At 44.2% G+C, this 16,450-nt stretch overlaps 1 protein-coding gene across 1 annotated transcript in view; it reads left to right on the forward strand.

Annotated features, from left to right (window-relative positions):
* The window catches only part of RPF1 (ribosome production factor 1 homolog), a 251,272-nt gene that overhangs the window by 19,792 nt on the left and 215,030 nt on the right, over positions 1-16,450 (forward strand). Inside the window, exon 2 of the mRNA XM_044085715.1 lies at positions 9,339-9,395. Coding sequence (XP_043941650.1) covers positions 9,339-9,395 — 57 coding nt within the window. The remainder of the gene's footprint in view (positions 1-9,338; positions 9,396-16,450) is intronic.

Genomic DNA, 16,450 nt, shown 5'->3' on the forward strand with positions numbered 1-16,450 from the left:
TGTTTTTTTTTTTTCTTTTGTGTTTAAAAGTTGTCTGGTGGAACATTACTTTTCTGTCTTGGTACTTTTATTTCATTTATTTACTTTTACTTTTCTGTCAGATTTTTTGTTTAATAGATGCATTTAATTTCAGCAATCATTCCAATTTGTTTACTGCTTCCCCATATTAACCTTGTAATGGCTATTTGTTTGTTGTTGTTTTTTTTTCCCTTGGCATTTACAAAAATAGTTTTATATTGGAGATATTTAGTTTTAGGACATGTTATAATGTAGCCCTGGGCTGTCGCAAGACTATTCCATCTCTCGCAGTGGGTTGCATTTGCTTTCATTTGTTCCCTGTGTTTTCTTAAATCTTCAGTTGTTGATGATCAGTTGGTATTGTTAAACATGGGAGGTTAGAATGGCTTACCCCCTGCAAAAGCACTTGTACAAGAGTCCCACCAACATTGCGGAAGGGGTGTGGGGGGGGGATCTCAGTATTTTTCATGTAAGTTACATAATATACCACTAAGGTGTGTGGGTAGATGCACACAGACGCAAAAGGTGGAGTGTGAAAATAAACTAAAGCAAATCTTTGGAAGAACAAATAAGTTAAAACGGTCAGTCTTTGCAAGAAAGGACTGTTACTATAACCAACTTGCAGAAGGAAATAATTCCCTCAAACAGAAGGAAGATACTCCCACTAACCTTCTGAAACTGAGACTGGTAACCAGTATAGAAAACAAACACGACACTCTGAGACTAAAAGTCATAAAACAACTGACCAGAACTTTATTAAAGAGCAAACTAACATTCCTGGTGAGACCAAAGAACAAATAGTGGCAGAACCTGAAGGTGCATGAATGAACCTAAATCCAGCTGGGAGTGTGCACAGTACCTCAGAAGTACTTCATGTTAGGTATACTCCATTCATGGAGTCTAAACCAACAGACTCACCACTCATGTCTGATGTAAAATAAATCTCATTAAGAGAGATGAAATTAGTGGCAGATAAAATCCTAACTAGATGTCACAAAATGAAAACTGACAATACTTTCAACAGTTTGAGAAGAAATACCACCTGCACATCATATGGTGTCTCACAAAAATGCAATCAACTGATCTGAAGTAGGATATTCATTTGTCTGCAACCTGTGGGTTATGGATCCGATATCGGATCCGAACCGGCATGGTTTTCCAGCTATGGATCCAAGCTCTCAGCTCCTCCCCTCACCCATAATGCCCTGCTCTACCCTCATGACCCCAGATCCTGGTGACTGGATTTGGGTACATAGCTCTCAGCTAAGTGAACTCTTTTTCTTGTAAAAAAACAGAGAATTTTTTGGTTTTTGACTGAATTTATAGTGTATTTTGAGTTTATTTTAAGTTAAAGTAAGTAATTTTTTTATTCCCTCCCCTCGCTGTTGTGTGTGTAGGCCTGTGTGTCTTTTTGTTTTAAGTTACTTTCTGTAACTTTTGCTGGATTATAGATTATGGCTGACCAGCCTAAATCTATATTGAAAAGCGCGAGTGTGGCCATAAGCTCTCTCCGCTGATGGCCACACTCTTGGGGTTGAACACCTCACATCTGGTTGTTCCATTTGTGCAGGGTTCAACCCCAGGCACTGAAGGAGCGGAGGTCCAAGCTGGTCTTGGCGGGTCTTTTACCGCCAGACTCGGCCTCCCTCCGCCCTCGGGGGACCTGCGCGGCTGCAGTTGTTCCCTGTGGCACCCTCCTGCTCCTGGGACTCAAACTCCTTCCCTTCTGGAGAGGAGAGGGATGCTAGACCTCTGTCGCCCGCGCAGCCAAGCGAGCTTCTCCCGGTTAGGTCTCCTCCTTCTCGGTCCCCTGTGTGCTTTCACCGGGTCCTGAGGAGGAGGAGGCTATCGAGGAGGCACTCCAGGTTACCTCGGTAGCCTCTTCGAGATCTACCCATAGCCTTTCTGATGCTGATCTGGACCGGATGATGAGAAGGTTCATCCAGGCCCAGATGCAGATGGGAGTGCTCAACACCATCCGGGTTCGCAGCAGCTGAGAAGCAGCAGCTGAGCGGGGAAGGTCGGACCCTGCCCGGACCCGATCTCGGAGCCTGGATCCGAGCCGGATCCGGGGATCAGTGCTATTGTCGGATCCTTTGGTCGGCCTTTGATGTAGTGGAGAGGGCTCTGTTGAGGGTCTCCGACCCCCGGGCACTTGCCTGCCTCCAGCGCTCCCTCTGCACTGGGCCAGGCTTCCACCATCCGGCCCCTGGGACAAAGTTGCTCCTCTGCAAATTGCTGCTAGCGAGGACTCCTCTGACAGCCCCCAGAGGAGGCCAAAAGGAGGCACATTGACTCCCGAGTCTCTCACTGAAGACACGGACTTGGAGGAAGGGAGGATGTCTCCTTTGGAGACATCATTGGTCTGCCCCAAGTCTTCCTCGGACGAGTCCGTGTTCTTGGAGGCATTTGAATCTTGGGTGTCCCCCTGCCGACCCCTGGTGGACCTTATTACCACCAGGGCGTGGAAGGAACCGGACACAGTGGAGCCAATTCCCAAAAGACCGGATAGGATCCTTAGTCCGCCATCCGACCGGACCCATTGGAGTAAGGGGCCTCCTGTAGATGCCATGTTGATGGCGGCGGCCACAAAGAGGGAACTGGCTCAAGAGAGTCCTCAGTCCACCCACCGAGCAAGGAGTCTCGGATGATGGACCGCTTGGGGAAGCGGATGTTCAGTTACGTTATTCGGATGCAGCGAGATCTTATTAAGGAATACGCTGCATCCCTGAGTCCATTTCGAGGAGGACAGAGTTCTGCACTCCACCAAAATGGCCACTCTTAGGTCAGTTACAAATACTTCATGCGGCTACTCTCCCATGCGGAGGGGGCCGCTAGAGCTGCGGGACAGGACTGGTCACTAGACGCCAGGCCTGGATTTTTCTGAGCCTTCAAGGCCGCTATGCGCGCCCCTTTGATGGTTCTGCTCTGTTTGGCAAGACCGTCTCAGACGCTGATGACAGACCAGAAGAGGGGGAAGACGGGCTGTCTGCCGTCGAATCCGCTTCTCTGCACCCCACAGGCCCTATTCTAGGAAGGAAAAAGGTCATAAGATGATGTGGTTCCGAAGTCGCAGCAGTCCCAGCCTGCTCCGGACAACCAGTCCTTCCGTGGCAGAGGAGGACCGGGAGGACGCCGCCCTAGAGGCAGAGGAGGGAACCTTTCTCTGAGCAGCGCCGCAGCAACCTGAGGGTTGCCAGCGGCATGGGAGTCCATAACATCGGACCGCTGGGTTCTCCAAATCCTTTCCTTCACCTTCCAAAGATGAAGTCCAGAAATTGGCCATCTGCTAAAGAAAAGAGCCATCCAGCCCGTTCCCCAGACCAGATCGGATCAGGGTTCTACTCCAGATTCTTTTAGTGCCAAAAAGACGGGGAACTAAGACCAATCCTAGACCTCTCTCTTGAATCTGGCAGTCCCCAAAGAAAAAATGGTCACTCTGCAATCTATTCTCCTTCTGGGAGAAAATCACTGGATAGTGCTCGATAGATCACCACATCCTGATGGACAGGCGCTCCAGGAGGTTTCTCGCTGGGAGCCAGTCACTACCAGTTCCGGTCCTTCCCTTTGGTCTCACCACAGCCCCAGGGTGTTCACCAAAGTACTAGCAGTGGTAGCGGCCCACCTGAGGCTTCAGGGGTGCAGGTCTTTCCCTACCTGGACGACTGGCTTAACAAGGCATCTACTTCTCTTGGCGAGACTCCTTTCTCCATCTTGCTCCATTTCTGGGCATCACAATAAATACAAAGAAGTCCAACCTGGCCCACACAGCTCTTAGATTTCATAGGGGCCAGACTAGACACAAGGAGTTTACGAGCCTTCCTCACTGCGGACAGAGTTCTAAATCTGCAGCTCCAGGTGCGGGCCATTCTCCATTCAAGTTCTGTTCCAGCGGAGTTGGTCCTGAGGGCTCTAGGGTCCATGGCTTCGCTATAGCACTTCTTCCTCTTGCCAGGCTCAATATCGCATTCTTCAGTGGACGCCTTAGTACAGTGGTCATACCTTGCTCTCCCCATGCATCATCCCATAGCGATCAGCAAGGCTTGCAAGCGGTCCCTCTTGTGGTGGCTCGCCCATTTTGTGCTTCTCCGCCACGGTGACCACGGCGCCTCCGCCTCGGTGGGGGCATTATGGGGCGGACAGTCCAAGGCACGTGGAACGATTCAGAGACCTTTCTGCATATCAATGTTCTAGAGATGAGAGCAGTGCTCTTAGCGTTGCTAGCACTTCAGGACTTTCTGCCCTTGGGAACAATTGCAATTCAATCGGACAACATGTCTGTTGTCTGGTACATCAACAAGCAAGGGGGAACAAGGTCTTACCCTCTTTGTCGAGGCCATGAGAGTTTGGGAATGGGCAATCTCCACCAATCGCTTTCTCATAGCATCGGTCCAACATCCTAGCGGACAAGCTCAGTCGCACCATTCTGACCCGTGGTCTCTCAATTGTCAGCATGGTGGGGAACCCTTCATGCGATCTTTTGCTTCTCCCTCAAACACCAAGTGCGACAGTTTTTCGCTTTAATACCTCCTCCCGGAGGTACCCCAAGAGACGCCTGGTGCATGCTTGGCCACCCGGTCTTCTGTATGCCTATCCACCCTTGCCTCTGATGCTGCAAGTTCTTCAGAAAGCCTCTCGGGTGGGTTGCAGAATGATTCTCATTGCTCCATTCTGGCCTCGACAGATCTGGTTCCCTTCCTAAGGTCTCACTCGTGAATCCTCCTTGGATTCTAGATCCCATCCCGGATCTGATATCCCATCCATCCTGCATTCCTCACAACCTGAAGCTGACCGTGCTCCAGTTCCACTCTTGATAAGGACTCGGTATTTCTTCACCGTAAAAGTTTATTTTGGTGGCGGCTCATAAACCATCCACTAGAAAGCGAAGCAAAATGGAAACGTTTCTCTGTGTGTGCGGATGAGAGGCCCTGAATCCCTCCTTTCTTCACTCCCCTGTAGTGTGTACTTTCTAACCTCTCTCTTTAATGATGGTGCCAGCAGTTCCACAGTCAAAGTTCAACTGGCGGCAATTTCTCACTATCACATTGGTCAAGAGTCTATTCCTCTTATGTCAGCCAAATTGTGTAAAACATTTCTTAAAGGTACTTTTCTTCTCAGGCCCCTATAAAACAAGCAGTTCCTCCTTGGGACCTTTCTTTGTGGATCTCAAATTCTTGTCCTACAAGACAGCCTTTTGGTAGCCATTACATCTGCCAAGAGAGTTTCTGAACTTCAAGCTTTATCAGCTAAACCCCTTACTTGGTATTTCATCCGGACCGTGTCTCCCTCAGGACCAACCCGTCCTTCCTTCCTAAAATCGCTTCTGAAGCAAACATCAATCAATCCATTAACCTCCCTGTTTTCTTCCCTAAATATGAAAACAAAGGTGAATATAAGCTACATTCACTAGATGTTCACAGGCAACTTAGATTTTATCTCAACAGGACAGCTGGTCATAGGCAATCCGACCAGCTGTTTATTTCCTTTGCAAAATTCAATTTGGGCAAGCCAATCTCTAAAGTTTCTCTGTCCCGCTGGATTTCACAGTGCATTTTATTGGCTTATCAAGCGCCAGGAAGGGCCCGCACGGGGTGTTCATGCCCATTCAAGGCTAGGATTCCTCTAGATGATATTTGTGCAGCAGCCGGGCTTCATCTCATACATTTATTTCCCACTATAAGTTGGATCTTGCATCTAGGGTAGAGCATCCTTTGGCTCGAATATCCTTCCATGATGGCAAGATTCAGGTAGCTGGGGACTCTGTCCCACAGGTTGCAGACAATGAATATCCTACTTCAGATTTAGAAGTTATGTACTCACCATAACGCCATCTGAGTAGGTGTATTCATTCCTATCCCCTGGCCTTTTCAGTTTCCTGCATATTCCTTGTTGCCCTTTTGGGGTATTGTTGCTTATCTGAGGTCATGAGGGTAGAGCAGGGCATTATGGGTGAGGAGGAGCTGAGAGCTTGGATCCATAGCTGGAAAACCATGCGGTCTGGATCCGGATCCATAACCCACAGGTTGCAGACAAATGAATACACCTACTCAGATGGAACGTTATGGTGAGTACATAACTTCTAATTTCAGAATCTTATGACAACATGGGAGATGATGCTGTGGATGATTGTAATGTAAAGAAAGAAAAGTAGAGCTACAGGATACTAGGTTCTCAAACATAATGGGAAACAGAGTAAAAATTGATGAAGAAAGTATTTTGTGCTTCAAATAGTAAAGGTCTTTCATGTAATTCACACTGTATTGTAAAGTGCATAAGCAACATAAAATTAAACCATAACCAATGTTTTGAACTTAATAAAAACGTCAACAATCCTAGTGACCCAAAAAAGAGATCTGTGATGGAAAAGACTGGATGTGGCATAGTCAGAATTGCGATGTACCTTTTTCAAGGCTGGAAATGTTGTCCAAAAGAGTCTGAATTGGAGGAAAAATAACACTGCACCACTAAATTTGTGGGCCAACTAAAGTGGACTCTGGCTGACTGTAGCGCTCATCTTCACAGGGCTGAGTTATGAGGGTTCATGTGGTGTGGTGTATTGCCTCTTGAAGATTGCTGTGTGGAATGTGGAATTGCAGTTTTGGGAGGAGGATCCAACACTCCTACCTCAAGTGGAGGAGGCCACCCTCTTCTATAAAAAGAATGAGTAGATACAGGCAGTGACACGTTTGCCTTTATGGTAGGAGAGGGAGCTGGGCATAGAGCAAACACTCTGGGTGAGTTCATTGCAAAAAAGAAAAAGTAGATGTTTATAACACAGTTTTTGGACAACTAAGAGGTAGAGTCCTGATGTGGTTTGGCTTTCCTACTGGCTCCTAGGTAAGTCTTTGACTTGTTCATGACTATTAGAGTTCTGACTGCTGAATTGCCATTTCCGGTGCAACATGCACATGCCCACAGATCTATTTTTATAGAAGTGTCTGCAGGCTTTTCCAATACCACATATGTGCATATGAATTTTATATATGTATATATATTTATGTATATATATATTTATGTATATATGTGTGTATGTGTGTGTGTGTGTGTGTGTGTATATATATATATATATATATATATACACACACACACACACACACACACACACACACACACACACATGCGCATATATATTTATATCTCTGTATATGTATTGAGAGATTTTTTGCTTGATCAAACACATTTAACAACTCCAGTTTTAATAGAACCGTAGGATGCTTACAAACACCTGAAACATTAAAGAAAGGAACTGGAATGTACTATACATTAATATGAGTTGCTTATAATGGTCTTGACTGAATCATGGGAAGCAGAGTCTGTCAGTACCAGGGTTTACTAAATGTCATTTAGAAAGAAGTCAAAGAAGAGGTGGGGGGTTGTTGGTTTTGATATGTGAAACTATAAACAGTACATTGGAGTCTGAAAATTTGAGGAAATAATTACTATTTTATTATAGAATGTGATTTTTGTCTGACTATGGGCAATACATTGCATATTGCAGACCTTATTTGAGCATAACTGAACATCAAATATGTTTTAATAAGTTTCAAAGTCATCTAGATAACTTAACCTCCTGTAATACTATGAGATTTTAACCACCCAGGGATAAAATGGAAGAACTGTTTCATAAACTTATTTTTAGAATCATATTTTAAATAAAAAGGTGGAGAACCCTCCTGGAGGATCTAATTTATTAGATCTGTTTTTGGAAAATAAAAAAGGTTTAATAACGGAGTTGCACATGCTCCACCCTATTGGAACCTCAGATCATGACATTTTCAAATATTCTAGACATCTGTATGTGTATGTACAATGGTATGTGTACAAGTTAGACATGAATGGGTTACACAGAAACTTTGAAATGGACAAACTTAATTTAAAAGCTGATATAGATTACTGCTGGTTAAGTTGCAAGAAAATTTGTACTAAATATTTAAAATTTGCTTAGAGAGAAGAAAGGTGATCAAAGGTAAACTGAGGTGGAATAGACAACACGATCCCATCTGTTCTTCTGACACCGCCTCCTCAAATGAAGACATGCCCAGGAATTTCAGGCTTTCCCTGTAGTCTACCTTTCAACAGTGTCCTCAGCCAAGATCAGCTAACGCAGTATCCCACTCTCCACTCCAAGATTTCCTCCTAGCAAGTATGATCATTTCATAGTTGAGGGTATGTGTGCCCCTCTGCACTTTGCAGCTTTGTTTTGGGGAGGTTTGTCCTCTATGTGGTGGTCACACTAGGCCAAAAAAAAAAAAAAAGAAATCCAAGCATTATAACATCTTATGAATGATCACTCTGAGAGTAAGAGAATCTCATTTGGAGCATGGATACTGGGGCCCACCCTTGGAGCCAAGCTAGGAATGGTGTTTGCATGTTAGTGCCTGGTCGTTGTGTAACCCACATAGCCTGGGGAGGGTCACCCTGAATAAAGCTGCTTGGCAGTATCATGTGTGCTCAGTACTTGCATCATGAAGGGTGGGAGGAGATTTGAATTTAGTGCCAGTGAAGTAGCAGGCAGCAGTGGGTGATTTAGGGTGATCTAATGATATGTAGTACTAAGTATGTTTTATAGATTTGCTGTGCTTATGTCTATGCATTTATATGCTTTACCTTTACAGTCCTGCTTTGCATCTCTCTTCCTGCATGCATTCATGGATGTATTTATAAATGCTGACCCTAGCAGCCGTGTTTTCTTTCTTTCTTTTTTCATTCACAGAGTGTATGATTTGCATACTTAATTTGTGTAAGATTGTATGCCTTTGTACAGTCACTGGGGCATACCTCTCCACCTCTTAGCACTGGCTTTCTGAACAAAGCCAAAAACAGTTGGGGGGAAGGGAGAGACAGAGGCCCTTAAACAGGGACAGATTTTATATATTGCTTTTATAAACTTAGAAAGTTTCTAAAGTAACAGTTTTTGCGTTGGCACGCATTTTCTGAAGGATATAAAATCTGAAACTCATCAATTTGCTAGAAGAATGTGTTTGATGAGGAACAGACCAAAAATATGAGGCAAACATTTGACCATTCTTCAAAATTATGAAAAGTTGAGAGGTATACACTGGGGCCTAACTTACCAGCAATGTTCTGTGCTTTTTGTCTGACTCGGCTGACTTTCACAGCTGTGTGAATTTTTTTTCTACCCTTCTTGTGGCTCAGGACAACACATAGTCCTCTGGTTGTATTTTTTTTATTGTATTTTTTTCTTTTTTTGTTACTGAGCAGTTTTGTTTATATTACAAAGTAATCTCTGTGATATGGTATAAAAACTTGTTCTAGCAATTATGTCTTTTTAAAATGCATTTTGTTTCGTTTTCTGACAGGAAAGACTTGCAGCAAAAAAGAAACGCAAAAAAGAACGAGAGGCACTAGGAGACAAGGTAGGATTGTTCAGGGACACTTTTCATTTAGAAAGAATGGTTTGTACTCTTACATCTTGTATATATGTTTTATTTTGTAAGTTGATGTTTTGTGATTGGGACATTATATTACTGTTCTAATGCTGAATATGAATATGACAGCATTCAAACAATTCTCAGTATTAGAAAGGCATTATTTGATGTGCATGTCTGAAGGAAATAACTGCATAGACGATCTTGTAATTTGATGTACAGTATTCAGGTAGATGATTTTGTATCAAGCTAATGGTTTCCTGTTTTATTGCATCATTCTTGTCAATGGTGATTTATGGAATGAGCAGCACTTCTCATAAATTTCAAGGTCAGTACTACCACTGGTCTCCACACAGTGTTTCCTATCCTTTGTACTCCACAGCACGTAGTAGACCAGATGAGTTTATATGGGAGAAGGAACTTGCAAAAGACATCAGAGGGCAGTATCTGTACTTGTGTGAAAGGTACTTGGAGCATTTATTCCCCTTATCTTTGTGAGCTGTGAGATTTGAAACACAAGTAGCATCTAAAGGGTTTGGCAGAGGCTCACTTCTCTCAGGCCTACCCCATTGGCCATGTTTAAGTCCATTCATTCACTGAATACAAGCATGATTAGAGCTGGAAAAACTCAAGAGCTACTCCTAATGTTGAAATGAGGACTGCTGCTTCTACTTTTTCATCCAATCCAAATGCATCTGCTTAAACACAGAACATATTACCTGACACACAGTCTCCTTTCCAAGTCTCCTCTCCCTCTCAGGTTTACTGAAGGTTTACCCACTTTGTAAACTAATGTATATACTGTACATTATGCTCAGTCTGTTCATTGGTATGTATATATACCGTTTTTCTGTGGAAGTGGTCTGAACTACTGTTATTACTTGCAGTTCTGTATTTTTTGTTTGTGAAATGTTTTGTATTTCACCTGGGCTTAGCCTGAAAATGATCAATATCGATCAGTACACTACCCCAGTAAACAAATATATGAATAAATAAATAAATCCAAGGTGTCTTCCCCAGAGAGAAATGTCCTCTAACAAGGTTGTTCCTCCTTTGCTTAAGAATCCTATAGTGATAGAATCTGATAAAAGGAATACTGATGGCATTTTTACATTTACTGCCAGTAGTGCTTCCAGTATGACTACCCTCAAGAATTACCCCTACTCCCTGCAACTTAATTGTTTTTTCTTTGGCACTGGAGTTGTGAGCTTCTATACGTTCTTTCTTTGCTGTGTTCAGCCATCCCATAGGTCTGTCTTCAGTTTTGTAAAAAAGATGTGGCAAGCCTTCAAGTTGCAGGAGATTTGCCTCAGGTCTTGTCCCCTAGTAGTATCAGGATGCTTATTGTCTGAGTCCCACTCAAGCTGCTGTACCATTAAGGCCATCAGTTGACCTGTCAGCTTTGGTGGTGACATTGATGGCTTTTATGAGGTCATTGACCTGTCTTTTGGCTGATCAACAGTGAGGGTCAGTCTTTTGGAGTCCCCCTTGTTCTCTATAGTATTGAGACCTGGTACTCCATCCCCATACTTGGTCGTTTGGCTTTCAGATGGGAGTGGGGTGTCTTGTCTTCAACAGAAATGTAGGCATCCCTCCTAGCTGTAAGAACTGGCCTTGTCCTGGCAGGCTTGACTTTAGGCCTGGTTCTGTATGGGTCAGGGTAAGGTTCAACCTCAGCTGGTCTAAACACCTCAACTGTGGTGATCCCAGCAGCTCTGTCAGTGTCACGGCTGGTGCTAATTCCTATGGTCTAGGTATTCCTGAATGTATCTGCTCCCAGAGTGATTCAGACTATGGCTCACCTGAGAACTTTGTTTGGTACTTCATCCTTGCATAACGTTTGGTCCCTCATCCAAATAGCTGGAGCCTCCAGGCAGAATGCATCTCTCATGTTTGGTAGTATCCCCCCCACCGACCTAATAACAGGAGTTAAAGTACCATAGGAGGAAGCACATAGACTCCCCTGTGGATGCTACCACCCTGGATCTGGTAGGGGGAGACAGAGACAGTTCTTTTCCTCTTTCTTGCCTCCATATGACCTGAAATTTGATGAGCTCTTGGAGCTCTTCAAGACCAGATTAAGTTGGCCCCTAGACACCACGTTGGAGTCTGAGTGCATGGTGTTGAAGATCTTTGTCTTGGACTATTTTTTTACCAGAGGGTGAAATGGCCAAGCTGGTAAACAACAACATTTGGAAAAGCCAGAGTGAGATGGCTCTTGTCCCCGAATAGCTGGGTAGAATTTTTTTACTTCTAAGGGACTGACCCAACTAGTCAGTGTCCAGTGGTGCTCTCTCTCATGGCTTCTTCTGCACATTAAAATGGCAACCCAAGCCATGGCCTTTGCCCTAGGCTGTTCATCCTTCTGAATAAGGAGCCACATTCCTTGGACAGTCTAGGGAAATGGGTGAATCAGGTGTTGTCACTTCCATCCGTCCACAACTGATGTGTTATCAGATCTGTATGGATCTGTCTCAGCATCTTTTAAACATTTGGAGGCAAGGCTGAGGCTCTGGCTCCTCCTTCCCCTCCCCATAATTTCTCTTCCATCAGCATAGTACCTAAGATCTTGTTTGGTCCTCAGATGCTTCAGATGTGGTCCTTGGCTTAATGCTGTTTTTCAGAATTTGGTCTGATTTTTTTTTTCCTGTTTATCCTTTCTATTTAGCGATATCTCACCTCTATTCTGAGCTCAGCTTGACTTCTCTTTCTAATAGAACTTTTGTGTATTCCTCCCATTCCTGTCTTACCAACCCCCCCCCCCCAAAAAAAAAATCACTTTTTCCTCTGTGGTGTTTCCTAGTCATCTTGGTGGGGATTGTCATCTTTTTATTGGAGAAATTGTGTTACTGCCATTAATATATTTTTTGCGCTTGTGATTGATGCTGTGTAACTTTTTTTCCAGCTAGCTTTGTCAATTTCCTCTTTGAACCATACATTTTAATAGGTTCATAGGTAGGTAGGTACTAGGCTATCTGCCCAAGGGCATTTATAAGCCTAGCCAAAGTGTCAGCTTTCGCTGCCCCATTGATTAATTAACTGATCCTGTGTCAAGCAGATCCAATGAGGTGATCCCAGGGGTGTATTTTCTGTTACCCATCCACTTGTCAAGGTTTCTCTTGAAGAGTGTTAGTGAGGGGCTCTGCCTAATGTAGTTTGGAATTTTGTTCCAAAGCATGGGGAGTCTCTGTGACAAGAATCTATCCCTCCAACATGTTCTATTTATTTTGACGAGGTTTAGCTCACTAGAGCACGTGGCTCGCAGTGACTTGGATTTCTTTAGGTGGAGCATGTCCATCAATTCTGAGTTGGACATGGCTTTGTAAGTCAGGCAGAGATCACCTCTGAGTAAGCGATATGCCACTGAGTACAGCCGGAGTTTTTTCAGTCGAGCTGCATAGGGCATATGTTTGAGGCCAGTAATTCTCTTGGTGAGGTACTTTTGTGGTCTGTCCAGCTGTTGGAAGTGTCTTGTGAGGTACATCACAAATGGGGCATTGTACTCTATGTTGGGTCTGATGAGTGACTAGTAGAGGGGCACTATAACCTCTTTATTTCGAGATGCAAACCTTTTAGTAATTAGATGGACCACATAGAATGATTTCCTAACTACTTTGGCAATATGATTGTCAAAGGAGAGATTACTCTCTACCTGGGTCCCCAGATCTCTTATTACCTCTTCTGTATTAAGGGGGCTGCCACCTATGTGTTAATTCATGGGTGTTTTGTTTTTCCCAAACGGGATGACTATGCATTTTTTGGCATTTAGCTTGAGGCCATGACTTTGACACCAGGTGTCTGTCTCAGTAAGACCCTTTTGAAGGATGTCCGAGTCAGCTGGAGAGTCAGTTATAGCTCCCAGTTTGCAGTCCTCTGTGAACTTAGTTAGCCATAGTCCTCCTGTGTTTGCCTGTACGTCTGAGAAGTATATGCCGAACAGTAGGGGTCCCAGGACCGAGCCTTGCAGGACACCACTTATGACTGGTTTAGAGTCGGACCTGGAGCCCGCTATTCTTTCCATGTGAGTTGGCAACCCATCTCGTGATGTAGGGGTTTATGTTCAGACTGGTGAGTTTTTCTGTAATACCTGAGTGGGGAATGGTGTCGAAAGCCTTGGCGAGGTCAAAGTAGGCTGTGTGAACAATCTTTCCCTCGTCTATGGCCTTGGTGACTGTCTCGAAGAAGTCAACCAGGTTTAGGAGGCATGACTTGCCCTTAACAAAGCCGAACTGGGTTGGGTCAAGTGTTTGGAGGTTCACAGTGTCTTTGTTAATGAGTTCCATGATTATGCACTCCATAGCTTTGCAGACCAGGCTAGTCAGGCTTATGAGGCGATAGTTACCAGGGTCAGTTGTGGCCCCTCCTTTGTGGAGTGGAATAACCGTTGCTGTGTGCCATTCTCTGGGCACGTAGCCTGTGGAGAGGCTGAGGTTGAACAGTGTGTTTAGGCAGGGGGTTAGTTCATTTTGTAGTTCGTGCAAGACGCAGCCTAGGACACCATCTGGCCCCATTGACGCTGTGTTTTTGGCTTTTGAAAGGGCTACTTTCACCTGTGCGTCTGTGATTTCTGGGACACTACACTTTAACGGTATTGTTGTGGGCCATTTTGGGGGTGAGAAGGGGATGAAGTTTGCACTGAATCTATCTGCCAGGATGTTGGCAATATCAGTAGGTTCAGTATATTTTGTGCTGTTTTGCACTAGTTCATTGCATATCTGCATGTTGCCACTTAGATTTCTAACATAGCTAAAGAATGGCTTTGTGGATTCTTAACATAGCTAAAGAAGGCTTTGTGGTTATCTTTTGAATCCTTGGCTATTTTTCTTTCGACGTTGGCCTTGGATGATTTTATGTGGGACCTTCAGTATCAGTAAGAAACTTATCAGGGATGTCTTTCCTTCTTGGGATTTGCTTTTTTTCTGAACTAGTTTCCTTCTTCTGTTGTATAGCCTGTTTATGGCAGGGATCCACCAGACTGATTTACTTCTCTTAGAGGAGAGAGTTTTGGTTTTGCTAGGGATGGCACAATCCATGCATCCTTGTAGGTGCTCATAGAGTGCATTTTTGTAAAGGTTTCTGCATCTTGGGCAGCGTTATCCTTTAGCGTGGGAGCAGTGAAACTTACCACCTCTGTCTTAAATAAGGTGAAGTTTTCTTAAGAAAATTTTTTTACTGTGGTTTCCTTAGTTGGGGGTGGTGGTGGGGTGTGGGCATCCAGAGTGATTAGTTTATGGTCTGATCTAACCAGTGATGGGTTGACCTCCGGTGTAGAACACCTGTTGCCCATGTTTTGTGATGACCAGGTCCAATATGTTTTCACCTCTGGTAGGGGAGTTTACCAGCTGATCCAGGGCATTTGAGTTGATGAATTCCAGGAAGCACTGGGCCTGGGAGTAGTTTTCACAGTTAATGGTAGGGTAATAGAAATCTCCCAATATCAGGGTGTTCGGTAGGACCTTCATGTTTTCCAGTGTCTCCAGAAAGGTGGAGTGGTGGCCCTGGGTCATGGAGGGTGATCTGTAGCAGGCCACAATATGCATTGCAGATTTACCCGATGTTAGTTGCACATGGATGATCTCAGAGGTATCCTGCTGCGCCACTAACCTGGAGAATTAGGTATCCTTGATGAATATGGGTACACCACCCTACTTTTGTGTTTCGGTCCGTATTCTGTGGCTGAAATGTGTGGTACTAGTTGTATCCCGGTAGTGCTGGAGTGCTCTCTGGAGCCTTGAACCAGGTTTCAGTTACTGCAAAGATGTCGACGTTCTCCATACTGAGGAGTGCTTCGAGCACGTGCATTTTGAGATTTAAACTCCTGGCGTTGAGTAGCATAACCCTCAGTTTTTGTTAATTGTGCTGTTTACGGTGGTGGGTTTGACTTTTGAGCCTTGCCTAAAAAAGGCACTATGGGGGCAGCAAGAGCCTTTGCCAATATCCGAAAGCCCAGGGGTGATAGGTGCAAGCCGTCCCTAGCGAAGCATCGTGGCTTGTCGAGCATATCATCCCAGGCTAACCAAGGAAAAACACAAACAACCCGCTCCAAAAGTAGAACACGAATCCCAATTCTCCACACGAATTTCTATTTAATGTAGAATTTAATTTCCTTTAAGTGCGTTAAAATATCATACACTTTTCGTCAAAGCCAAATGCTCTAACTTCTTCAGAAACATTGAACAACATCCATTGGCCATTTTTATATAAAGTGATCACAATTAACATTCATTATTCAATCAACTTTTTAAAAACATATGCCATTAAAATAAAACACTAAAGGGCATCTTACCCTATTGATACAATCATTTAATACAATCTAAACAACTTATAAAACCTTTTGAATATGTATAATAGTATATGATGTAAAAAATAAAAAATAATATGTAACAAGTGTAAATCAATATAACAATTGTCTTTGTCGAAGGTAGAAATAATGTACTAATATAGGCTGTCAGGCATTGGATCCCCTTTGAATGACACCAGTACTTAAGCCAATTGTTGAAATTGATCATCTTGTCTTCATATTGTGGCATCATTCTTGGTGAGGGTAAGATGCTACTCAAGGTCAGGGTCATACCGGCCTGGGCTACATGCTCAGAGAGCTCCTCTATGTCTCTCTCTTCATGTAGTCCAAGGAGGTACGTCTCAGGTCATTCACACCAGCATGGGCAATGACTGAGTCATATTTGTACTTGCCTTGGAGTGACCTGAGTGCTTGTGTTATGTGGCGGATCCTAGCACCCGACAGGCTGCTCACCGTGATCTTCTCCTTGTTCAGCTGGGTGAGCGGGACGTCAGTGTGCCTGATGATAGAGTCACCTATTACAAGTGTATCAGGTGTGTTGTTTAGCCTTAAGGGCTGTGACTGTCCGGCACACTGGCTTTGTGAGATATGTGTTGCACGTGTTTTGTTTTGGGGTAGCGGTTGCTTGGGTGTCTGCTTTGGAGGTCTCTGCTGCTTAGGTAGATCTTTATTTAGAGCCTCCGAGTATGTTTTTGTGTGATTATGTGTTTGGTTTGCTGTCGTGGTAGGTCTGTGTGAGACT

The sequence above is a fragment of the Protopterus annectens genome, chromosome 10.part0, assembly GCF_019279795.1.
Source record: "Protopterus annectens isolate FY-2018-M chromosome 10.part0, PAN1.0, whole genome shotgun sequence".
Lineage (NCBI taxonomy): Eukaryota > Metazoa > Chordata > Ceratodontiformes > Protopteridae > Protopterus > Protopterus annectens.